The 27447-nt window shown below is 40.9% G+C and overlaps 1 protein-coding gene across 4 annotated transcripts in view; it reads right to left on the bottom strand.

The window, feature by feature from the left end:
• Nucleotides 1-27049, bottom strand: part of GRAMD1C (GRAM domain containing 1C) — a 51316-nt gene extending 24267 nt beyond the window's left edge. For 3 of the 4 annotated variants that reach the window (XR_002002101.2, XM_015636979.3, XM_015636970.3), the window contains exons 1-6: nucleotides 26873-27049; nucleotides 25398-25526; nucleotides 9542-9626; nucleotides 6704-6807; nucleotides 4872-4967; nucleotides 3681-3761 (exon numbers count right to left, since the gene is read on the bottom strand). Coding sequence is in view for 3 of the 4 variants with exons in the window: in XM_015636979.3 (XP_015492465.1) it covers nucleotides 3681-3761; nucleotides 4872-4967; nucleotides 6704-6807; nucleotides 9542-9626; nucleotides 25398-25526; nucleotides 26873-27034 (657 nt within the window). In the remaining variant the exon portion in view is untranslated. Of the gene's footprint in view, nucleotides 1-3680; nucleotides 3762-4871; nucleotides 4968-6703; nucleotides 6808-9541; nucleotides 9627-21922; nucleotides 21992-25397; nucleotides 25527-26872 lie in introns of those variants that run through there. The other variant, XM_015636986.1, reaches the window with a different exon arrangement.
• Nucleotides 27050-27447: the final 398 nt, after the last annotated feature.

Here is a 27447-nt window from a genome sequence, read left to right on the forward strand (position 1 = left end):
GGTTGACTAAAGAGACATAACCCTCACCATACACCACACTCCTACCAGGCAACTGATACAAAACTCTGTTTGCAGAACAGGGGAGGGAAACAGCAAACTCTCCTTCTAATTGCCTAAACATGAAGCTCAGAATCAAACCAAGCCTTCTTTCATCTCTTAAATTAATCTTGTTGTACATAAAGGTGGAAATAAACATCTCTCTTTTCACAACCTTCCCTGAGAAACTGCTGGGGAAGGCAGAACTGCTGACCCGAGATGTTTGTCACAAGAAGCCCAGCTGATCAGAAATTCTGGTCCCTTCTCACACCTCTAGACTTACCTGCTACAATGTCTCCGGAGACAGGTGCAAATCTCTACCCAGCAAAGCATAAGAAGAATAGGAAAATAAATCCAACTCTAAGGCAGAGGACTCATGGGAATTGAGACCGATTCAGTTAAGATCTTGTTCCATTAGAAATAAGGAGCGCTGTGTTTGTTTGGGATTTGAATGACCTGCCTAATTACATTTTAATTTGTTCCTTCTCCCTTAAACTTGAGGGTTATTTGACACCTGTAAGGTTTAGGAAAATAAAGCAAAACTGTGAATGGCACACTCTTATTGTCAATAGAAGTCATGAATAAGCTTCTTGTACCAACCTGGAAAGCCCAGTGCAAAACAGGATTTCTGGCTGATTTTATAAACTGAAGTATTATTGAAAGCTGCAGTGGATCTGGAAGCAGCTATCTGTTTTATCAAGACTGGTGTCATGTCTCTTCCAGACCTGCATTAATGATTCCTTATTTTCCATGATGCTGGATCATTTAAAAAACAATGGCAAGGTAAAAGCCTACAGGACCTACCCTGTACACATTTGCAACAGGAACGAAAAACAAACAAAAAAAGTAGAATTTTCCTTCAAAGAAAAAAGTCTTTGTAAGGACATTTAAAGAATAAAAACCTAAGAAAGGCCCATGTTAAGAGGAAAGTACCCACTGATTCGCAGAGGAACTTTGGAAGGGCACCAAACATACTACAGTGTATTCTGAGCAAGGTCTGAAGAAATTATGAGCTGCAGAATTGCAACTGAGCTAAGGGAGACTAGGAGTCCTATGAGAGCAGCGGTGCAAAGTTGGGGGAAAGCACCCAGATGGATGAAGTAAGTTTGGGCACAGAATAGCATGTACCATTGGCTGGTTTTCTTGCACAGTGCAAGTCACTTCTAATAGAAAGGCAGACTTGTCAAAGGACTACTTGTTCAACCACCTAGGACTTACAAAACTTGGGAGGTACAAGGCATGAACGGCCACCAGATGGAGATCTGGGAAAGGGTATGAGGCTGACCCCACCGAGAAGATGTGCAGGTGGTGAAAGCTTCAGGTGGATCAGGTAAAGCAGACAGGTCACTCCTCAGAGGTGAGATGTTGTAGCACGATATCTATGCCCAGAAGTGCTGAAGAGCCCAGGGACTGAAAATTACCTCTGCACACAGATGTTTTGAAGCAAATATAACTCCAGCCCCCTGGATCCAAATCCTGAAAACTAGGGATTATTCACCATCAGGTGGTGCAAACCAGCACCATGACACCTATAGTCAAGGGTTATACTTCTGATGACAATTTTATTTCATAATTTAACAGCTGGAGGTCATCTCCAGGTCTAGCAAATGTGCTCCAGAATATAACCAAGCTATTCACAGGCTTTAAAACATTTAGCTATTTGCAGAGGAAACATTAAAGCCAGCACCTTTTGGAACTGGTTCCAGAGTTAGATTTTTGTCAAAAGCCTTACAAATTCTGATGGTGTCCCTTTGATCACTGAAACCAGGAACACCAAAATGCACACACACCAGCACTGCATACCATGGCAGAGCCTCAGGTGCATGAGACATTTTCCAAATGTATGCTGTTCCTGATATTGGAGTGGTGGGGAGAAAACAGCAAAACTGCTTGAAAACACCAAGGGCTCTCTTTAGTATTAGTTCAGTAGACAGCTGCCATTCTAGTAGTGTCAGGGGATCCAGCTCCAGCAACTTAAATTTCCACTTCCAACTCTACAGTGCCCCTCTCTAGCTTTATCTAGTACAGAATATCATAAAGAAAACTGACAGGTGACTCAAACACGTTCTAGCAGAGAATCAAAAGTCATTACTACATTTCAGGAGTAGGAGCTCAACCTAACAGAAATCCTGTTTCAATAGTAGTTCCAAACATACTACATTAAAAAGTCCTACATATACCTCAGGACTGTGCTCCATTTTACAACTGAGAGCCCCAAGCAGAAATTCTCAAACAGATTTATCTTTTAACATACTTCAGTGAGGATGCAAGCAAGATAACAGCAAGATTTGAGAGAAATAATAAGGATAGTTCCCAAGCTACTCAAATGCACTGGTTCCTAAAACCTGCTGGCGTAATTCATCTCATCTTGCATGCAGTCCATGCCTCCTGCTTTCTTATCTATCCTTTAGCTACTGCTCTGAAGTGAAAAACTGATCCTAATATGACACTCATTTCAATGTCACAAAGAAGAAACACACAAGAAAAACTAATACTGAACAGTACAAAGCTTGTCACCTCTCTTCCAGCCCTAGGATAGGGTTTGTGTACCTGAATGTTCATACACTGACCCTCCAGCACCACAAACTAATCAACTGAATAAGTTGATTAGTTCTGCCAAACTGCACAATGAAAGAAAGCAAGGTTACTTCCAGTTGCACATTCTAGTCTAAAGGTGACATAGTACACTGAGGCTGGATTCAGGACAAGATGGTTACGAAGTTACAATTAAACAGTATTTGATTTGAGGGACCAATTAAACAGCATTTGATTTGAGGGACAAGAGATTTGCAAGAAACATTGGTTTTGCTTTAAATAGCACTTCCCTTTATTTTCAGCTTTTGTTTTGATAAATAGTGCCTCTAGTCTGCCCTAAAATTCATCTAACAAAAAGAAAAAAAAATGTAGCTACTATGTGTACGTAGCACAACAGCTTTAAACCTTTGGGGATCATTGCAGTGTTATATATGGATATTTCAGTGTGTAATTGCAACTGTGTTAAAATATTTAAACAATGAGAGACATAAACAGGAAAGAATTGGTTTACAAATATTTTCTTTCTTACGGTGATGTTCTGCAAAAGTGTCAGTCCATTTTTAGAAAGATTAGCTTAAGTATCCACAAATTGCAATATAAATCAAACTAACTAGCCGAAATTGTCAAGATACATCTCCATATTATACAGCTGGCCTTTGTTGCATTTATTCAAGGTCAGCAGAGCTGTAATGAGTTGGTTGGCAAAGTTTCAGCTAACTTATCTGAGAAGGAGTTTTGGCCTTTTTCCTTAAAAGTTTTCACTGAGAAAACCTTGCCTTTTTGATCACAAATTAGGCACAGAAAATGTGAAGCAAATGCATATCAATTTAGTAACATATGCTTGAGCTAGTAGTGAAGAGAAGCTTGCAACTTATATGCAAAGACAAAATGCTCCTTCAACAGCAGAGTTGTAGGTGGCAGTCTGAGAAGGAAAAGATGAGAATCGTCTGTGATCTGAAGTACAAGGAACCAAAGCAGAACATCAAATTAGAATTCTAAGTCAGAAATGGAAGGTTAATTTCAAGTCTCTTATTCTCCAGAGGCACATCTGTCTCCATCAAAAGTTTATTTGGTTGCTTAACCACAGGTCCTGATGCAGACAAGCTTACCTTATCCAGCAACACATTCTGCCACAAGCGGAAAATATTGAGGTAGCTTCTGTCTCTTGCACTGAACGATGTGAAGAAAAACTGCAGAAAAAAACAAGGAAAAAACTAAGCTCACATGTAGCTATTTTCAAGAATCCCAGAATGCATCCTTGTATCTTGAATATCCCAAGGTTTTCAGTAACAGCTTGCCTCATTTCACCTTCAACAAACCTGGGGTCATATTCCTCAGGTTCCACAGTCTGTATCACTTTCACTGTGTATGGTCCCCAGTGTCCACACAGCATTTGAAGACATTTGCTGTTCTGGCCATGTGACTACCCTTGGCATAAAGGAAGAGTTCCTCCTCAACTTAAACACACTTAAATTTTTCCCACAGGGGGTTGTACAAATCAGAAACACATATGCCTGTTTCTTACAGGCTGCAGCCATTTCCATTATTCTGCCACATAAGCCTTTTACTACCATTTTCACACAAGATGATGTGAAATTAAAATAGGAGGTCAAATTATATGCATAATTTCAAGTATTAAAATCTTTCCCATTTGAAAGCTGGGGTTTTTTTAGCAAAGAGGTCTATCTTCCTTGTCAATGAAAGTTAATACTGGATGAATTGAGAGGGAACAGCCAAATAAGATCAATCACAGTTACTTCCCAAAGAATAGCTCCAGGTTCACTGTGGGAAGCTCTGTTCTTTGCCAAGAATTATTATTTTCAAGGCATTTATAGAAGAACTAATCACTAAATGTACTGCACCATGCTTTTCAGTTTTTCAGATACACACTCAAAAACTTCATTTCCCAGCACATGGTCTGGGGTGAATTTCTCCATTACTTGAAACCCATGACATGACAGTCCTTTTGTTTTCAGCAGTTTTTTTCAATGAGCACTTGAAATCTTTGATATTTTTCCAGTATGAAGAGTACACATTCTGAACTTTAGTTTTCCTTTGAACAGGTGAGACAAACCCTTACTTTCTGGTTACTGAATCAACACCACTAAGGAATTCTGCAGTCAAACTGGAGTTGAATTATCAAGCAAACACGCACAGGGGCCAAACCTAAGTCTGCCTTTTGATCCAAATCACATTTAAACATTTGACAGGGAAGTTACTTATGCAAATATAGACCAGAATAAGTGGTGTGTTCTGGACTCTATCATTTAGCAAGAACATATTCAAAACCAGATTTTTACCTTCTCTCCTTTTGTTGCTATTTGAATGGCATTTGGAATGAGACGAGCAGTCTTCTCCTTTGTCATAAAAGTGATATCCTTCAAAGCAATAGAAATCTAAGCAGAAACACATTTAATAAGACATTAAAAATAACTTATGACTAAAAAGTTAGAAGTTACAGAAAATGCAAGAAGAACTCAAACTAAGCCCAAACCCTGGGATGCAATTCAGATGAGATCACAAAGGCAATTACTATCTCCACTTGCTGCTTTAACAGCAAACATTTCAAAGTAGAAGCTGAGGTGACTTAAGAGTCATCTCCTCTTCTTTCACATTACGACTAGAGAAGTGGTTCTTTCTGCTTTTCTTCCACTCCTCCAGCAACAATCCCAACCAAACACAAATCACAGATCCGAAAGTCAATCCCAACCAGAATGCTATACATAAAGCAGGACATAGATGAGAGAGATCAGATAACAGTCTGTGTTATCTCACAGAACTTTACAATACAGTCCATTTTCAAAATCTCATGTGCAGTCTAGACTGCAAGAAATTCTTCCTGCCTAGGCGCATTTCACTTGTTTATTAGTAGTTGAAATGTTTCTGATGTTGAACAGGGTTTGACTGGCTGCTACAAGCCATTTCCTTCCAGCCTACCCCCTTCTTCTCTTGAATATAAGGCTGTGCTGCCATTCAGCTTAGAGAAAGGAGTAACATACAGCTCCAACTTGTTTTTTTCCTGTGTGAGCAAAAAGTTCTCCACTTACTCCCTCTCTCTTTGCAACAACACAGCCTGCTAATGAGGTTCCAAACTTGGCTCCACCATGGTAGCTGATGAGCTCAGACTGCCTAAAGGTATTGCTGAAGATATCACTCTGCTAGACAGGCAGAAACAGGTTACCAGGATGTATGCTGTTCTGGATTTAAAAAGAGGAGTTTATATATTCAAGGTTGTAATTCCAAAGGATTTGTTTTAAAATTATTTTCACATCTAAAATAAGAAATATTCAATCATCAAATCCATCTGATAAAAGCTTGGTTTTCAGTTAATTATTTCTACAGCCACTCATGATCTTAAATACACAAATTATTTGTTTATCCTGTGTATTTCAGAGCACTCAAATGTGAGATACTAACTTAAGTTACGACCAGTCTCACAGTTCACAGAACATTTTGACATGTCTATTCTGTTTCCTAGGTTATCTTCCTTTTCTTATCCACTGCTTCACGCAAGTTCTACAGCAGATGTAACAACTCTTTGAATGAACAATTTTAATTCATTACCTAATCTGACAGAAATAAAGGGCCAACATATCACAAATATCTACCTTTGCTCATACTGTTCAAAAGCCACAGACCACAATATGAGAACTTGCAGAAGCCATTTATCAATTCCCTTCAGCTCTTCTTAGATGCTCATATTTGCATGTAAGGGTAAGTTCAGTAAGGTTAGTGCTGGAGAGTTCTTGAATAGGGCAATACCACATACCATGTCATGCCCCAGGACTTACAGTAGGGGATTATGTGTTACATTCCTTTATGGGCCAACTTTGCATGGTAAGGAAGGCAAATTGTCATCCAGAAATCTAAAAAGCCAGCTTTAGCATAATTCCTAAACTTCTTATGCTGAATGACTGACTAAGCAGGCTTACTTTAGCATTCAGATGCCTCCATTGCTGTTCTTATTTTACAGAGAATGGATCTGCATTTCCACTCAGGCATACAGGCTCTTTCTTTGCAGCCCAGAGTTACCAGGATGAGACTGACAGGATGAGATCTGAGAGACTCAACCTATATCCTGATAGGACAGGACAAAGAAAAGGTGGGATTCAAGTGAGCTAAGAGATCTTACTGTGGTCTCCCATCGGAAAATGTTGCTGTGGAAACAAAGCCAGTTTTCAGAGAGATACAAGCGTCCTTGCAGCAGGATATCCTTCTGGAGTGCACAGGCGTAATCTGTGTACAGAAAGCAAGAGAAGGTTACTCACTGACTGCAGCACAGCTGACCCAAACCTGTTAACTAAAATGAGATGGGGTATTACAATACAATAAAAAGCCATCTCTGTCACTTCTAAGGAGTCTTTGAAGGCAGACTTGCAGTGGCTTGCATCCAGACCGTTGATTGTTCTGGGAACAGCCCAAAGCCAGTGGTACATTTTTGATGGTACACCCATGTGAGAACAGCACTCCATCTATCAACCCCAGTGCACTATCTTAGGTATATTCAGAGAAGAGGTGTCAGGCAAGACCAGGAGTACACGGCAGAAGTATTCATTAGTCAAACTTGAAGGCAGCTAAACAACAGAATACACAAACACTTTATAGTACAACAGATTATACTGTCAACTCCTACATAACGTAATTCATATGCTATAGTAAGATAATAGTTTTCCACTAAACAGATCCTCTCACTAGCTAAAACTATCTACAGAGTGAGACACTAACAGGCAGATTGAAGCTATCCAGTTCTTGAGGCAGCGGGTATTTCCTGAAGTTGACTATAATTTTTTTATATACTGTCTCTGACTGAAACATCCCTAATGAGAAACAGATTTCATCTACAATGCAATTACCCATCATCAGATACCTGCTAATCAAGAACAAGAGCAGATGATTTAGTCACACTTCTTAAAAATCTCAAAGAGTCTGCCCAATTTCAAAGCTTGAAGATTCAAACAAAAGTACTGCTGCTAGATAATTAAGAGAGATCTCTTTTGGGAGCTCCAACCTAATGAAGGCTACCTAATGTATAGAAAATATGCAGAATATATGTATTGATGCAATGTATATTAGGGATCTTACCCTTAGAGGTATCTAATAGCTTTGTATCTGGTATCATCTGAGCGAGAATTTTGATTTTGTGTACTACAAGAACATAATAAATACAGTTCTTGTTCAAATATCAAGTTCAGGAGTCCCCAACATCATAACTTCAAGCTCTATCTGCATTTACAGAAGCTTTTATTACAATTTTTATAATTCTCTAGTATTTTCCCCCTCAATATAAAAAGGGGAAATAAATTTTTCTTGTAACAAGAATGAGGCATATATACAAGCCCTTGGAGATGTAACTACAAATAGAACTACAGAAGCTTAAATCTAAAGAAGTAAGCTGTAAGTGCACGTTTAAGAACAGATACCAAAATGCTGACAGAAGGCAACAGGAGTTTGAAGTTAAGGACTTGAAAAAGCATTTCTAAGAAGCTTGCATCTGACTTCCGTGTTTTTTAAGAGCAGCATTCAGACCTATAAAGGTCATCACTGGGCAAGTGATGAGCAACCCCACTCTGACTAACCTACACAAAAGAAAATATCAAAAGTAATAGAACAGATTAGCATTTCTCCCTTTAAGCTTCCAAAACCAGTAACTTAATGTGTTGCTTGAAAAAAACATTTTCAGGAAAATTATAGTGGCACTCCTTTAAGCTCCCATTTAGACAGTCTAAGCAATTTCTTTAATTTTAAGAAAATAGTATTTTATGTAATCTTTACATACAGTGCTCATTACAGTGGAATAGTTGCTTATTTTAAACAGCTGATTTAAAAACAAAAGCAGTAACAATTCTCTTAATGAACAGCAGCAAGCAATGGCTTCTTGGAGCACTGTAAAGCCTGTACCACTAAGCGAAGGAAGAGCTCCTTGCTTGGAGGATGCAAAAAGTCCTTTCAAGGAAACACTGCTTTTTATGGGGTAAAAAAAACCAAAACTATATAAAAGTAGTGGCTTTGCTTCTGATGGAACAGATTGAGATTAACCCATTATTAAATCTTTCTCTAAATCTTATGCAGTCCCTTCTTTGAAACTGTGCTTTAGAGTTTGCTCCATGGATCTCTGCATCAATCAAGTGCAGGGAGAAACATCAAAACAATGCTTTGAAGTAATATCCTTTTCTCCTGTTTGAGGTCCCTACTGAAGTATTTTAAAAATGCAGAAGGCATTTCAGAGGATAACTGCCTCCTGAGGCTGGAAAAAGACACAGGATTTAACTGCTTCAGAGCTTTTGCTTGCATACTAAAAACGTTAAACAGCCTCTCAATATTAACTTCCTTAAAAGCTGCATAAAATATGAACTTTGAGCAGTCACAGTGCTATTTTTGTATAAAAATATACAGTGTATTTGTCACACAAATGCAACACAGGCAGGTGATAAAGGAGGGAATAAGGTGCATCACTACGCAAAGGAGGTAGGGTTACATGCATGCTTGCCTTCTTTGGATGCGGCAGTGGAGTGAAACAGAGCTGGAAAAGGAATATTTCAGTGCTGAGAAAAGTTATGCATCATAGTTTGATATTCTGTGACACCTGCTTCTTTCCTTTCCCATTCATCTGAAAAATAGTCTTTAAAATTACAATCACCCACCGTGTTACTCAGTTCTAGGAGTCACAATCGAGACACCTTGGGCAAGTGTATTAGATCCAGGGAGCAAGAGAAAAGTTTTTGCTAAGGATGATCTACCTAGTTAACAGGGTCTCAGAAACAAGAGACTTTTTTTTTCCCCCACAAAGCACACAGTAGAGGAGAGTACGCGGCTTTCCTTGAAGGTCTCTCATACTAGCTCAAAGATAGGAGAATAGGGAGTTATCAGCTGTAGCTAGAACTTGTCATAAAAAACCCAAAATGCTTTGACATGATTGCAATCTGAAGTCATCAAACTGAAGACAAGGACTTTTGCTGTGATTACTTCTTACCTACTATGAGTCTCTCTGACTCTGGCAGATGAGAAAACTGTCTCTTGAATTCCTCACTCCTATATTTGTAAGTGGAACTTGAGAGCTGCAACAAAGAAGAGTAAAAAGGTTATGCAAACAGATTTATTTTCAGCCATCAACTGTCTTCATACTGGATGTGTAATTTTATCTTGAAGAACAAATGAACTTCAGAAGAGCAATAAAGAATAGGTGGTATCTAAATGTGATCATCCCTGTAACTTTATGCTTACTTATGTAAGCGTATTTATTTAGCATGGGCCAAACTATTCCCTGTATCAGGCCAGATGCCAGTCACAAGGCATTACAGTGCTAGGACAGCAACCTGCTCCACCCATAAGGAGATGGGAGCCCTTCTGGGACTAAATATTCTAGCACAGACTAAGTGAAGAGGCAGCAAGGCCACAACACAGAGGTGACAGAGAAAAATCAAGCCCTCATGGAGGACAACAGAACACAAGGACACAACCTAGAGCATCAATGTCTACTTGGAATACCATTTCAGAAATACTACAATGCGCTGGATTTTTCACTAGTTGCTGTAAGTAGACCTGTAGGAATAAAGGTAATAGTTTCCTCCATTAAGAATGAATAGCAGCATCACCATCACTTGTTGATTTTCTGTCATGTTCTACAGTTCAACCCATTTTAAAGAGATCACTGTCTATGATTGTCTTAAGATTCAGGCTGTGCAGTAAACTCACAGCAAAGAGGGCTATCTCAATGGATTTTAACTCCTTACTCCTATAAACAAACGTGCCTGCTCCTATTCAAATGAAGAGCTTCAGCACATTCTCCAGAAAATATTCTGGAGTCCTATTTTTCATTTCAGTTGTAAGAGGATCCATATTTTTTTCTTAACAGATATTGGACACTTATTTTAGAGGCGGTCTTAACAAAATGCTGTGTAAGGCCATGACTCAGCTTGACTAAAGCTATCACAGGAAGAAATCACTTTTAAGTGTTCTGAGAACCAGGTATAAATATACTACAAAAGCCTCTTTTACACTTCTTTTTTTTAACCTTTCCAAAGATCTTAAGCACATGGATGCCATTCTCTGCTTGAGCACCTGTATTACTTCAAAAATTGACATTCACCATTAAACCCATCTCCACTATAAGATTAGTTGCTATTTATATTTAGGGTGGGGGAAGAAAGAAGGCAAAGAACCACTTCTGTATGACCTTGCAGCATGCTTACTTTTGACACACTCCTGCAGCATGTTAGTTGGCCACTACCCTTTCACTATGTTTGTGCTTGTCCAAAATATCCCAGAACAAAGACAAGCTTATCTTCATCTTGATGGTCTTTTAATAAACTACAACCAATAGTGTTCCCACCTCCTCAAGATTCCCACATTTTGCTTTCTCACTGAGGACATTCCTGCTTCTTGCAGTTCAGAAGTTCCCTGAACACCACCCTACACTCACATCCTACCATGGTCTGGCATTTTATACTTGAGAATTGCGTTTTTAGGCCACAGGAACACAGGTGCAACCTCAAAGTCAAGTGTTTAAGTGCATGTAACACGTGAGTGAGCAAAGCTGCCCTGACACAGGTCAGCTTTTAAAAACATAAGCCAATTTTCCTTCTACTACCATGAATAAAAGAAAGTCTTTTACATTTGACCTCTGAGTACATATTTGCTATCCAGTGATATTCTGAGCATTGTAATACAAAAAGCAGCATACATCCACCCCTCCCCTTCTGAGAAAAGTAAACACTGAAGGTTTGTGTGTAGCTAAAGAGGAACATGTTAGACATGTCTCCTCTAGGCTGTAATACCTCCAGTTATATTTCAGTTATTTATGTGGTTATAAAAATAACATTCTTGGAAAGCATGTTATCTGCTGAAGTAGGTGCGCTTTGGTTTTTTCACTTCCAACATCCAGCCCTGAAATGCACACTTTTAACTGATCATCCAAAAAAGGCATCCAATATCTGCACTACTTTGAAGAAACCAAGATCTTTGCAATTACTCTGGAAAGAGACATAGGGAAAAATGAAACATTAACTCGCATCTGTCAAGTTTCCACCTGTAGTTCCACAGTCCCTGTGGTTTACACACAGTCCTACCTCAGCTGACTGAAGTCTGGGCTTGTGTTGCCAATGCCAGCATACAGGGAATAAAAGAATAAGTCTGCCATGAGAGGAAAATGCAAAGTCACAATTTGTGAAATCGTGATTTAGGAAGCAATGCTTTTAAAGAGAAAAGTATTTTCTCAAACATGCTGTATACAAGAGATAAGAGCTACACTGAAGTTCAGCACTTTTGTGGTTGTAAGAGAAAAGGAATCAAAGTAGGAGCATCACAGTGTCAAAGACACTTTTATATAAGTGCCTGAATCAGCCAATTCAACAGCTCCAACAATCCAGACTCAGGATACTGAGTTTTACTTAGAACTGAAATTTTTCTAGAGCATCAAACCTGCTACAGCTTGTCCCAGAAATCCTTGCTGGCATTTACACGTGTTGTCATGAGTGACTGGACTATAAAAAATCCTTATTAATTGTAGATTTCTACTGAGCTCTTAGGACAGTTATGCAGAGTCTGCTCTGAATCCTTAGGGAATCAGCAGAAAAACGGGAGCACATTGAAACTTTTGAACCTTATCTTTTCCCTACTTTGCATGGAAAACAGCTCACTTAAATCTGTACTTTTTCTCTACTCGGTATGTGGCTTGGTGTAAGAAGAGATCCCTCAACAGACTTGGGAAACAAAAGGGGAAACTTAAACACTATTATCATTTTCAACTTCCTTAAAGTGAAGAAAACAAGACATTTCTATGAATACAGCATCTCTCCTATACTATAATCTCCAACATGTGGCAGCATTTGAAGCAGGTTGGCACCACTGAGTTACAAAATCTAACACCAAATATTAAAAGAGGAAAGGCATAAAACAGGTTGTAGCATAGCACTCACAAGATGAAAACAGCAACTTGTTTTTAATACATACACATTTCTACGTTTAATTATAAGTCATCAGGCAAACACTCAGCCTGAGGGTAATCTTAGGCATTTATGGTTCTGCTATATTTAATCACAAAGGAAATTATTAAGTGCAGCCAACAAGTTATTAGCATTTTTCATCTGAAGCCACAAAATACACCAGAAAGCTGAAAAATAGCATGAACAGAAAACAATTTTTAGTGACAAGCAGGAAACTTTACAGAAGACAGTTATGTAAGAACCAGGTATTGGAGACACATAACTAAATGATTGTCATACCTTGTTTAGAAATGGACCAGTTCAACTATATAAAGTCATGTTCCAGAAAAAAAAAAAAAAGTAAACTTAAATAGAACTAAGCTAAGTTATTTATAGGACAGAAGCCTGTTAAAAAAACAGCTTTCCTTCACATTTACATCTTCAAAGTGTAGCCACTGCAAACAATTTGAGCCATTAGCAAACTGCAGAGGAAAATTAAGCAACACCTTCTCCCAGGAGTACAGCAAAAATCCTAATCATTAGGAAATTATTTCACTGCAGATATCACTAAGCATGCAAATAAGCAATCAACTTCAGCAGAATGGTGTGCACATTTTTTAACAGTCACTAATGATAGCAATAATTCTGCATTTGTTTTGTTAAGTGTTTTCCCTTTGTTTTGAGACACGACAAAACCCAGGTTACCTGACAATTTGCATTCTACAGTTGTGATATGCAGCTACGAATAGAACAGCTGAGATCCCAGGTAAGTTGACCTCAGCAGTAGGGTAATAACTCTGGTATCACCTCATTTCAAGAGGTATCTCCCACTGAGCTTCAGTCTCAGAATCAGTTACCACCACGGGCTGCCAGAATCAAAAAGCCTATAAGGCAAACTGCCCAAACTACCATTCCTTTTATGCTCAGAAGCCTCACTTAACCATGGAAATATGGCCCGTGGAACTTAGAGCTTTGATCCTCTGTCTAACAACATGTAAACCCAGGCCACTAAGTCTAAACCCCACTTAAAAGATCACCTGACTATTTCCCAAAGACCTGTACTTTCCTATGAAGTTTCTAGACATGATCAAAAACAAATTTGGAGGCATTAGTAAGGTTAGGATAAAAGTACATTTTAACCTTACATTAGCAAATTAAAACAAACATTAAGTATTCTGTTGTGTTTCTACTGAATAATGATTTCTTCCCTATTCAAATTCATGTAAAACCCTTCTCGGCATCAGGAGAAAGAAAAAGAACACAGCCTCCAAAAGAATGACACCCAATCAGAGAGAAGTCTGGATTTTATAAAGCAAGACTCCTCTATACTGCAAATATTCTTTAAACTTATCTGATACAGTAGGGAAAAATATCAACACAAAACCCCCTCCCCAAAACATCAAAAACAACTAAACAAAACATACCAAGATCCCACTTTCAGTGAGATTAAAGTCTCACTAGGGGAGATGAGAACCAAATTAATAGGCCTGAACAGAAGTCTCATTTAACAGTCTAAGGCAGACAAGACTTCACATACTCCAAGACAGATTCAGGCAGACTCCCTCATTAACACAGGAACACTTCCCATGGCACACTGAGATGATCTCTCACCTGCAAAAGGTGCCAGGTCCGACAAGCCTTTCCATCACAGAAATGATGATCCCACTGCAGCCATTTCTTCAGTTCACAAAAGTTCATTTATCATCCAATCTAATCTATAACACACAAGCCACAGCTCTCCAGCTTTAAAACTAAAGCTGCAATGAACAAATTTCCCTTTGAAAAATAATAGAATATATATTTTATGTTTTTAAATTAAAAGTCGCTCTGGATGGAAAAATCCATCCTACCAATGAATAGTTCTTCTACTAGTGTATTTGCTTAACTTTACCTTCACTCTGTGAATTATTTTTGGATTGTAAGCAAGTTACTCTATACCACCTTCTGAGGTAGAGATTAAGCTTCTGAAGTCTATCAGCAATAAGATTTTTCTTTTTCAGACTTATTCTTGCGGCTTTTCTGGATCCTCTAATTTTCAGTGTCCTTCTTGAAAGCTAAATATAGCATTGCAGGAGTTACCACAAACAGATAAATCTGAATCAGATTGCTTTTGGGCACAGAGTCACAGTGAAAGCCCACATCCACATGACTACCAGTCTGCCTTATCTTTTTGCAGTTACAGGGCACAGTTTCCCACTTCTGACAACAAGCACTAGGCATGTTGGAATCATCAGTCTTGTTCAGTTTACCTTGTCTCACGTGAACAGTCCAGACCCACTTTGCTACAGTGATCTATTTTCACTAACCACTTCTTGACAAAATCACAGAAAAAAAAATTTGTTTAGGAACAATTTTCAAAGCTTGAGTACTCAAAAGCTTTACTAGCAATGACTTAGATTCCTTTCTCTCTTTAAGGACAAAAGCATTTGATTTACACAGGGAAAGAACCACTCACAAAACCTGAAAACATGACATTACTTAGGGTGATTTACTGTGCTGTGTACAGTATATTGTGCACTTTGGTTCACTTTTGTTGGTTTTGGGAGAAGTGTTGTGTGTGTTTGGGAGATTTTGGTTTTGGTTTTGATTTGTTTTTTTTAAAATATGGAGGTATTTGATCACATCTGCTTATTCACACAGTTGTATTTAATTGATAGGTCATGAGAGGCATGTCAAACAATTAAAAAAAGAAACCAAGCAACTGTTGCCAGGGTTTGCTCAGCCATTGTATTCCTTAGGAGCCTGCTTTCCAAAAGTTCTCATGCTCTCAAAGAAAAGTGAACAAGCTCCTAGTCATAGTGGGAGGGGGAAATGTTTAGGGAACTACAGCTATTTTCCATACATTCATTATATGTTTTTTTCCTTCACCCTTACCTGTGGAGAGGGGAGTCTCTTAAGCACAGGGCCACTGGCAGGCACAAAGCTGTGCACTAAGTTCATTATGTCCCCATTCCTTCAGCCCAGCCCCCCTCTTCTTTGTGGAGGCTGAAGGAGAAAGGAACTCTAACATCTCTTAGTGACTGAGCAGAAAACAAACAACAGCATTCTCCTTCAGTGGCACCCAGCAGAACCCTGGTGAAAGCATGTCTTTCTTCTGTTGGAAATACAGTATGTATAATTTAAAGAAAGGGATATTAAAATACAAATCATTGGAAAATATTCTAGAATATTTGCCAAGGACCTGTACTTCAATATTCCTTTCTTTATATTATACTGTATCTTCCAGGTTTGGTTGTTTGGTTGGGGGTGGGGAAGGTTGGGGTAGATAGGGGAGTGAGGGGTGGTGGTTGTGGTTTTTTAAGCCTAAGGCACTCCATAAACAAGGCTAAACAGAGTCTTCTAGTTCTCCCAAAATGTGTGTTACTATTAACTAGTTCTCACATATGCACAGGCAAGTACACTGGAAGTGTCAGACAATGATTTACCAGTAACACCAGGAACTTCCAAAAATTCCACATAGAAAGAAACTCCTCAGAACTATTTCATTATGGAGAGCTGCTGAAATATTGGGCGCCCACTTAGAAAACATTTGACACCCAGTGTCATGAAAGTGACTAAATGAGGTGGTTCAGGAAAGGAGACCGTTTCTACTTATTTTGAAGACTGGGTACAGCACATCAAAGCACTGTGTCCCACAGGAGTAGCTCAGCTCTCACCAAGTGGGATGGACATCAGTCACACCAAGCCATCCCTGACCTGACATGTGGTGAAAGCCTGTTTTCCTGAAAAGCAACTCTGGTCAACTACTGACCAGGGAGACCCGATCACAAGCATTTCCCCATGTGGAACAAGAACTTGGCTGAACTGGAATACTGCTCACAGAGGGCCTGGTCATTTCCCACACCTCATCAGTCACCAGTGTCCTTCCAAGAACGGGAATAAAGGTCTCATGCTTGAGCTTCACCTATATAAGGTGGAGCATGGCTTGAAAAGCAGCCTAGAAAAATCCCCAACCAGAGTTGTTACAAGTGTGGTTTTGACAGAAAAGAAAATTTAACATCCTATGCTGCTAACATCAGGTTATATAATTATAACAAAGGTAACATTTTTATGCAGAATTTTAAAATCTGGCATCCTTCCCAAGAAGAAAATTAAAAGACTTTGAGCTGAAAATATAAAGGTATTTCTTCAGTGAACTTTGAGTTGCATAACCACTTAGAGATTACATTTTTAATGTTCTTTAAAAAAAAAAAAATCAAAACAGCAGAACAGACCTGCAAGAATTTTGTAAGAGTATTTCAGTTTAGAACATGTGAGGGACTCTCACAAATTTCTCCTTCAAAGCCACAGCAGAACTAGCTCATTTTCACATTTCACTGAAGTAGGGTTCAGCTGAAGGTACTTGCTTCCAACAAGGTGCTTGGGAAACAAGCTGATAACCTTCTTATCAATTTATAAGAAAGCCTCTTGCCATCAGTAGTACTATATATTTTTTTTCCTGAAAAGCAAGAGCTTGGATTGAGACTATCCTCTGCTTATTCTGAAGCAATGGGTTTGTAGTATTGAGTACTTCTTTTTCTGCAAGTGTTTTAAAGCATTTTAACAGTGAAGCCAATGTACTTTCATAACAACTCTGATTTGGAGATATAAATCTCAAGCTTACCACGTACAGTGCAGAGGAAAGCATATGCTCCATTTCAGAATAAAACTGACTGAGGCATGAAGCTAATGTCAAGTCAGAAGACACACACCCCCTACACATACCTCCTCTAGCTGCCTGCAGCCTGTTCCAAAGCATACAAATCCTCGGCCAAAGCCTCTGCAGCTCCCCCCTCTCTCACCCACTTGCTCAGAGCTGGTGCTGGCCACCCTCCAGCAGTGCTAGCTAGCGTTCTGCCAGCCTCTGCTTGCATGCCAGCTTGGAAAACAGGCTGAACCCCCCTAGCCTTGCAGGACAGGCAAGCAAATGCTACAGCAACTGGGCAAAAAAACTTACGCAGGAGGTGACATTTAATAAGCTCCAATCCAATCCAATGCCCAGCTCCAATCTAAAGCCATCATCACCAAAACTGATTTCGGGAAGCAGACTGCAGTAGCATAAAAAAATCACTTCAAGTTCACAGAAGTCCCAAAGGGAATAGCAGAGGAAAGTACTATCACCAGGGAAACACCAGCTCAGAAAGAAGCACTTAATGCCTAGCACCCCTCCTCTCTGAAGGCTACAATCCATGAACCAGCCTTAAGAGTACATCTGTACCTGGCAACTCAGAATGGAGACAAATCTACTCTCACACAAAACTCAGCCACTGCCCCCTGTTTTAAGTCAAGCCCTTACTCAGACACCTTCTCAGTCTGAACTCCAGAGCAGGAGCTCAGAAAATCAGGGCATGCTTCAAGCACACCCAAATTCCCCAAGATGTGTACATTAGCAGCCACCCAGAGTTCAGCTCTTCGTGGGCACTTTGAGGCAAGGGATACAGGGCTCTGCATGCCCAACAAAACTCTGCCTGCTCTGAGAGCAGAACAGCAGGCATGCTCCTATTCTGCTTTATGATGTCTATCCCTTTCCACCTGCCTTACCTAGGACCTGTCTGCTACATTTCCACAACTGACATGGAGTCAGCAGCAAAGAGAGAGCCCTCTCCAAGCACAGCCCTACTGAGGAAACTGACAGAAGAAACAGAAAAATGCACATCAAGGCATTTTAATCACTCATATTTAAATCTGCAAGTCTGAAATGAGAAGATAATAAAACACAAAGAGGGTGTATTTATAGTCATTTTGCAGCTCCAGCTGCTGGCTAGGATAAGTAGCTGTATCTGTGCACCTAGCTGGGTGGTGGCTTTAGAGAACCTGCAGCTCTGCTGTCAAGATCAGCTACATACGTAAATAGCAGGAACTGGTTTCACCAGAAAAGCAAGGTAACTTTTCTGCTTTCCCAAAGCAAAGACAAGACACATCATGGGAATCTCCCTGTGCTGAAAGAACAGCAAGATATTGGGATGTCCATACAGAAAAATATCCACTGGCAATTTATTTATTAAAGCCAGTGAGAGGATTCAAAGTGATCTCAAAAGGGCCTTACCAGAGCCTGGGTACCAGAGTGTCTCAGGTCTCAAAAACATCATTAGCATAGTCTGTTTTTTACGTGCATTTCCTGTTTATAAGATAACACCATCTGCAGCTGATTGAACACTTGAGTGTGGACATCTACAATTAGCAATGAGACTGATAATTTCAGTTTCAAATATAATTATTTATACAACTGCCACCAAGCACCTCTGAGTTTGGATGAAACAAACAGATTTTTAATATGAAAGTTAATTAAAAAGTTCAAGAGCTTTGGACACTTCCATGGACAAATATCTTCCTCAGTTCTGAATCAGAAATTAAGGTGCTTTTAGCTTTTAAGAGCCAAGATGTCCCAAACTCAAACATATTCAGTATCCTCATGAATACCTCCCTGTCTGGCAATAACATCTTTGAACCTGGTAATAAAACTATTCCTATAATGCCCCTGACCAGAAACCACATTTCATGCTGCCTCCCCAGAACACTAGCACAAGCCAAGTTCACAACTCCTTAACTGCCCAACTCTTTTCTCATTTTAGGGGAAAGCTGTGGATCTGTACCTACTTTCTTGACTTCAGAAATGCAGCATTCAAGCAGTCTTTTTGTTCTATTTCAGTAATTCTGTCTACCCCATGAAGATTTAACAAAAAAGGAAAAAGGTAAATCAAAATACAACAACTAAGTAAGTTCTGTGATACATCAACTCCTAAAACAAACCTAATACAAATAAACCAAGTGTGTTTGGATGAACTCTGCATTTACTGTCTTAACACTGTACTTGAAGTGAGTTTGTCATCCTCCAGCAGAGTTACTCTTTAGCTCAAGACGATTTGTCTACTCCCCAGGCTAATTTTGAGTCTAGGTTTCAACAGCCATAAGTGTACTAAGTATTATGATGCAATGGCAATTAAAAGCTCAATCAAGATTATTTCCTTTTGGATAACAAAATACATTCCTTTCTGAACAGCAGTTTCATCTGACTCACATTTGTTTTTATAGCATGTGAAACAAGTAGCTAATGTCATTGGTTAAAAACATCTGTTTTTCACCTGATCTTTCACTGCAGGCTGCCCAAGTAATACAAAAAAAAATTCTAACTGCCTGTCTTTAGACTTATTTGATCCATTTAACAAACACAGGGAAAATCCAGATGTTTTCAGGGTTAGGAAAAATGCCTAATATGATAAAGAAACCTCAAGACATAACTTTTCAACTCATCTTCCTTACCTGCAAGGTCTCACCAAGATTATTTGATGCCAAAGTAGCCAAATACAGAAGCAAAATGAACAGCACACTTCAGTCAGACATTTCCCTCCTTACTCTGCCAGTAAAATCTGTCTCTCTGTAACTGCATCTCTGATCTGTATTTAAGTTCAGTAACAGTGCCCAAACAAGGATCAGAAAACAAAATCATGAAGGAAACAATCACCATGGTAGTAATTCCCCCTGGTGCCATTTAGTTTTCAGCAGCTCATAAAAGGATACACAAACACTTTTGATGAGAACTACAGTGAAAACCTGAAGGAGCATATTAAACCACAACCCAACATAGATAATAATGCAGGAGTGACTGTGGCCAATTACATACACTGCTTTGTTATAAATTACTCTGGTCATCTTATTAAGCCTGCCAGTAGCCCTACTGCACTTGAAATTCCATGGAAAGTGGCACTCACCAAGCAAGTGCCCCAAAACAACTTCTCCTGGCTGCTGCTAATAACTTAATATACCACAAAACAATCATTTCTTGCACAGTTTTATCTACCTGTCTTCTTTCCTTTTCCTTATATACAAGTGGTTCACCTGTAGCAGACCTGAAAAAGACAGTTCTATACCACTACCTGTTTGCTGAAATACAAGCTGTAGACAAACAACAAAGAGAAAAATTTTAAAAATCTTATTCCCGTCTCCTAGAGTTGACTACTAAAGCTCTCATTCTGCAACTTAGGGACTTCCCTTTCATTAGAAGGGTATCACTATTCCAACTCCATGCAAATTTCCTGAACCATGTTGCATTTCTAATGGTTTTCCTCCCAGTGACTAGAAAAAACTAAGTAAATCACACAAACCCAAAGTATTTTCTTTCTGACCTATTATACTTAATCTTCAGGTTCTAGACTAATTTACATGTGTATAGCAGTAATTCATGTTATATAGAACTACCTACTGCTACAGCTGGCAAAAGCTTATTTTGACAGGGCACCACTGTCAGTCCAGGTTGAAACTTTATGATAACCAGATCTACCTCAGTGCTCAGCCTGAAGCTGCATCAACAGCAATAAAGACATTCCCATCATGAAAAGAAGGGAGAAAAACCCATTTAGCCTAATCACCCATGTTCAAGGGTTGGTTAGAACTGCAGTTCATCTTCCTACCAGGTTAAAACACTGCTGCTGTATAATCAGTGTTATCACAGGGCTGAAAAAAGGCACCTGTTTCTGGGGATTCCAGGTAGATAAACAAACAACAAAACCAGTCCTGCAACTACAGCAAAAGCTATTTGTACTGAAGTTAGGGCATTTAAAAAAACAAACCAAATAAACAAAAGCCAGTCAACAAAATCCCAAAATGCAGCATTAATGCACTTAAAGGCTTTTACTCTCTTTGTAGACCTATAGCAATCAATTTAACCAATTCTCATCCCCCTCAGCAGATTACTTCATACCAGCAAATAAAAAGGAGGCTAAAAATCCTCCTCCAGTGTCAAGAGAATTGATGTATCTCCTCCACATCCCAAACATTTGGAGGCACAGATAAGAAGGAACATACCAAACATACAACATAAGAGAGCTACTGTCACAAGGCCTTGAATACCAGCCCCCAAAACAATTACCACTTCAGCCAGCCCAGTAAGCCATTCCAAGAGTGGTTTAAGTCTTCAGAGAAAGATGGAAGGAGGATTCAAACAAGTATACATACAATATTTCATTTAACCCTACCAGTCTTTGGCCCCAAAGTGCCTTAGTTTGTATCTGTGCTTCAATACGTTATCTTCCAAATTGTGATACACATCTGCATCCCTCCTTGTGCAGGTTTGAGTAATATATACTGACTGTATTCTTGCCATACATATTGTCACACACTCCCAGACCAGTTCTTTCTTGTTGAAACCAGATCCATGTGTGTAAAAATTCAAAATTCCTTCCCGATCTTGTGCAACCTCAGCTGCTCTTATGTTATGAAAAGGCTTATTTTCACTTTTCACTGTATCAGTTATTTGCTTCTATTTTCAAACTCCTTCATACTGACCAACTCTTTAAACTGGCATTACACTCCAATTGATTGCCTTTCTTAAGCCTCTTTTATTACCTTCTTTCCAACACCTCCTTGACACCTCACATTTTCAAATTCTTAAGGAGGCCTCCCAGATACAAGCAATTTTCTGAGATGCTCATTTGATTTCCACTCATTCCACCTACCTTTTCATTCCAAGGGAAGGACTCGCTTTTTTGGGTTTTTTTCCCCACAGGCATTCTTCTTATTGTAGACATACATGAACTTTCTTTGACTGTTCAATAATATAAACTAGAGTTCTCAGACACAAAACCTTCACTTTTGATGCAAGGATCCTTTTCATTAGCTTCCTTATTCATCTTTCACCTTCTTCTCTATGGTAGAAAAATACTTAAGGCTTTCACAGGTTTCTTCTTCCAAGGATATTAAACTGAACCATATTTCAGTAAGAAGGGCATAAAAAAGGACAGAAAGGTGAATTCAGAATCCTGAGATAGGCCTCCCAGATATAACACAATTTCCAATCATCTTTGACTTTCATCATCTATTTGCAGTTGCCCAAACTAGGACTATTTAATCAACTGGAGATAAAAGCTGTACCATTTCCAGTGGAGAAAGACCCAAGATTAAGTTTGTAAGCTATCCTTTTTTCTTCTTCCAGTGAGTTTATAGAAGTCCAGCTTTGTCCACCTCCAGGTGGAAGGGGGGAAAAAAAACAAAAAATAGCCCATGACACACCATCAACCTTAAAAATAGCAGTTAAGTAATACTATCAGTTTAAGAACTGCTTTCAGTAACAGAGAAAACTAATTATTTCTCAAAATTATTCAATAAAGATATCCAAAATATTATTTTTTTAAGAGGTAAGAAAAATTCCACATAGTAGGATACTCTTCTACCCTGCCTGATAATTTTTCAGCTATCCTTCCTTCTCCCCACTTACCATAGCCTCACCATAGCAGGAGAGAGACTGTCCCAGAGGCTGCCAGCCCTAGACTGCTGCTAATTACCTGTGCTCCTATTGAGCATTCATGATACCTGGCCTAACTTCCAGAGGCATGGCACAACTGCCTACTCCCACTCAATCCATCAAAAATTGAAGTCAAACCAGTCAGGCTCTAACATCCACATTTGGTTTCTATCATCAGCAAAACAAAAGTACATCACCCTCAGAAGAAATCAACCCTTGGAGCAAACCTAAGCTGCTGGAAGCGTGTGGCCTCTCCAGACAAATAACCCAGGCAACAAAGCTGATCCCCGGATGCTACCACAGGCTAGTCCTGCTGTTGTAGAAATTCCTCCATTCTTCTGACTCAAGAGTGGGAACAAGCATAACAAGTCCCCACCTGCCACAGGACACTAAGATGATCTTTGTCAAATGTTAGTGACACATGCTTCACACACTGCAACAAGCTGCCTTCCTTGCTATCACCTACACATTTACTATGACTCAGAATTTAGGGAGTTTTAATGATTTGTTTTTAATAGTCAACAGCTGATCATCAACCATGCAACTTATTGAAACATCAACAAGAGCAAGAAGAGATGCCAATGACATAACATAAAAAAAAAATAAAAAATCATAATTTTCTTCTCAAATTTGTGACTTCCTGGATCTTGCTGCTTTACAACTCACTTGCCTTGAGGCTGAGAAAATAAGCACCATGGCTTCCTACAACCAGACTGGTACAGGCTTTTAAAACTAATCAGTGACAGTAAGACTACAACATTTCCAGCCACAGCATTATCTTACAAGAGGGAAGTATTTACACAATTACTTTATTTTAAGTGCAAGGTCATGTTTGCAGAACCAGCCAAACACCAACATGAAACACATACTAAGGTCTTGGAGCATAAATCAGAGAGAAAATAATCATTTAATCATACTGGAAAAAGACCTCACACAGCAGCTGCCTCTGCACTGAAGAATCCCACTCCCCTGAAGTTACACGCACACATTACTACAGGGAGCAGAGAGTGGCACAGTGAGGACACAAAATCCTGCACTGTACAGGCTCAAAGCTCTGGTCAAAGAAACTTTAAGCCTTTAGTATGTGTCTGAAACCTAAGAGTGCAAAACCAATAGCACAGCTACATTCTCCATGTAGAGTACATTAATGACTTCATTTTCCATCGCCAGGCCTATCAAGGAAACACTGAGTTGTTAACAGCAGGTCCAATAACCTGACACCGAGACCTGAACAGGTTTATTCCTCGCACAAAATACCACCTGCATTAGTGGTTGTATACAAACCAGCAAGCATTAGTTTACACAATTTAATTTGCCACCTAACAAGAGCATAGCTGGCAGTTACATTGTCTGCACAGCATGACTTCCACTCAGGTACAGAGACACAGCTGGGCACAGGCAGGACAGCCCTGGACCATCCTTGTCTCAGCAGGGATAGTGAAGAAAATACTGAACACCCCAAGAACTCACTCTAGCAACACAAGTCTATGACCTGCTGGGATTTTATTAGGCCTGTCCTATTTCCACTGGCTCTACATTACAACTGCTCCATTGAAGAGTACACACATGCATTTGGAGGGGATTTATCCTATGGCCTAAGATGCAAAACAGATGTCCTGAGCATTGGGACATCTACCTGTGAACAGAGTGATGAAAACATACAAACTTTATAAATAAGGAGTTGGGAAATCTAATCCCCCCACTTCTGCTCACAGGTCTGCCACAGATTCCTTCTGGCCTTCACTAGTTACTCAATCTTGCACCTGCTCAGCACAAGGAACACTGTGACGACCTCATCAGGAGGAGGACACAGTAGTCTGGATGATGTTCCTATGAGCTGAAGCACACGGATGTACTGAGGACACCTGACACAGAACCTGAGTCAGATTCCCTTCCTCACAGCTCTGGCACTCTGTGTCTCCCACAAGATCAGCTGGTGCCTGTGGCTCCATGCACACGTGGTCTCCTTCCCTATCAAACAATAACAATCCATGCACCAAATTAACAGCAAAACATACACTCCAAGTCTACACACACACACACATTCACCTTCTCTCAAGGCATTTTAAAAAAGCTACCGAAAGGAAAGTACTGAAATAAGAACTTATTATTACACACTCTGCTTTCAGTCAGGCACTTCCCCAGAAAGAAAAAAAAAATTACTTCTTTTCTGCCTTTCTTATTCAGAAATTCAATTTTTACAGAAAACACAGGAAGCTTATTTACTCTTGTGGAAAACAAATGTGTTTACTTGACAAAAATGAACACTAGGAATGCAATCCAGAACCACCAACCACCACTGAGAACCAAAATTCAGCCCTTATGCTTAAAAAGCACCAGTGTATCAAAAGTCTTTCTACAGGCATAAGAAACATTGGATGGGTTCATGCCAGAAAGTGGGAGACAGGACTGGGCACAGAAGCCACAAGTTCTGTCACTAACTTGATCCATGACATCAGATAAACAACTTCACCCCCTCTCAGTCTCACCTTACACTTTAGTAAGCCAGTAATGATAAAATTACCTGCCTCACTACATGGGTGGAGAACACTTTACTAATTCATGACTACAAAGCAACTTGAGAACTGTGGATATAAAACTTGTACATATACACACATGCGTAAATTAAAATAAACATGTATTATATTTATAAATTAAAACCAAGTTAGGAGAGAGCTAAAACACATTACCCAAAAGCTCCAGTCAGCACTCCAGCTATACTGAGCAGGACCCTGCATTTTCTCTGTGCATGAATTAAGAGTCTCCTCTGAATCAGAAAGTTGCTGGTTAATAAGACCATGATCCACTTCATGAACTTCCTGTGAACAAAGAAGTAAGGCATGTAATCCAGCAGTGGTAGAGAAAGGTGAAACAAGATGGTTAGTCCATTTGACAGCTGTGTATTAAATTAAACTTGACATGGTAGTTTCACCAAGGTGAGTAGCATGGAAACACTTCCCACTAACAGCTTTTAAATTTATTTTTTCCCCCTAGACTATACTGTATTTAATTATTTTTTATTTTTTTTATTAAAGTATTTTATTTCCACTGCACTCCCCCAATTTGCATGTTGAAGCTGCACAGATACTTAGAACTGAAATAATATCAACATGAGACATCAGTGCCTAACATGCAGCACATCTCAGGAACCTGTGAGACCTTTCAGAATTTGAGAAAGGTCATACAGGTGTAGCATTTTTACCAGATGACTAACATACGTCATTATAACACTCATACAGCAAGTGCTTATACTTACTGTTAGTTACACTATAAATTGTATATAAATACAAGGCAAACACTTCAGAGACAAGTAATTTGACTCATACCACTTACTACAAAGATAATAAGCAGCACTTTGTTCTAATTCTGTAGCACTCTCCCTTGTTATCAGTACTGTTTGCTTTGGAAGTCAGTCTTACTTTATGAAGGGAAACTGAGCCACAGAATACCTCTTGTGCCATCCCACCCAGCAAGCGGTTCAAAACCAGCCCGGGGCCCTAACCCGTAACCCCGCCTGTACTACCGGATCCGCCGGGATGAGGCAACGCTGCGTTTCGGCTCCAAACCAGCTCAGGACCGAGACGGCGTTGGGCCACCCCGGGGTGCGCACCCCGGGGCCGCGGCCCGGGCTGGGGCCAGGCTGCGGAGGGGACAGCGGAGCGAGGCAAAGGCACAGACACTCCGGGCTACGTGGTGTGAGAGCAGAGCTGCCCCCGGGGGGCTTTTCCACGCGAACACCCGCACTCGCTGCAGGCTCCACTAGTTGCTCCTCGCCCGCTCCCTCCCCACATAAACGCCGGGGTTCAGCGGCTGCCCGGCAACCCCGCAGCCGCCTCCCCGCCGGGTCTCTCAGGAGCCCAGACCCTCCCTAAGGGGACTCCGCGGGGTGCTCGCTGTCCCCCTCATCGGGGAGCCCCGAGGGCCACCCTGTCCGCGGCCCCGCCTCGCCCCAAAAACTTTCGGGGAGGTGGGTGGGGACGGCGGCGCTTCCCAGCGCTTCCCGCGGGGTCACGCCGCCGCCGCCCGTCCGGGGCCCGCCCGTGGGGCTGCCGCCCCCCGCACCTACCTGCGCGGCCCGCCGCTGGCCCGGGGGGCGGTGGGGCGGCGGCCGGGGGCACGGAGCCCGCCGGAGGGGCGGGCGGGGAGCGCAGAACGCGGCGCTTACCATGGAGGGGGCGAGGGCCGCGCCAGCTGCCTCCGCGGGGCGCACGGCTGAGCCGCGGCCGCCATTTAAAGGGGCCGGCGCCGGCCGCACCGCCGGCCCGCGGCGGGAGGAGGTTGCCACGGGCGAGAGGCGCCGCTGCTCCCGAGGAGCGGGAGCCGTCATGGGGGGCGGAGAGCGCTGCGGCGCCTCCGGTCCCCTCCTCGTCCGGCCGCGGCAGGCCCTCTGCGGCTCCCGCAAGGGTTAACTGGGAAGCCTCCGCGCCGGTGGAAAGTTTGAGAGCTGTAGTAGGAAAAAAACTCCCGGCTGCGGGAGGGGGTGTGTGGGGGGGCGGTGTTCGCTGCCTCCCCCCGAGGGAGAGTTCCGCGGCCGCTGCTCTCCGTGAGCGCAGCCGGTTAAACAGCGCCCGGGCAGCGAAACGGCTCCCAAATCCCGAATTGGGGGGATCCGAGGGAAAACACTGCCGAAGGGCGCTCCGGGGGGACTCCTAGGGGGAGAGGGAGAAGGCTGGCCGCGGGCCGAGCGGAGGATGAAGTGACATAAAGGAAGTCAGTGTGGGGGGTTTCATCCCAGGAAAC

This window comes from Parus major, chromosome 1 (genome assembly GCF_001522545.3).
Source record: "Parus major isolate Abel chromosome 1, Parus_major1.1, whole genome shotgun sequence".
NCBI classification, from domain to species: Eukaryota; Metazoa; Chordata; class Aves; order Passeriformes; family Paridae; genus Parus; species Parus major.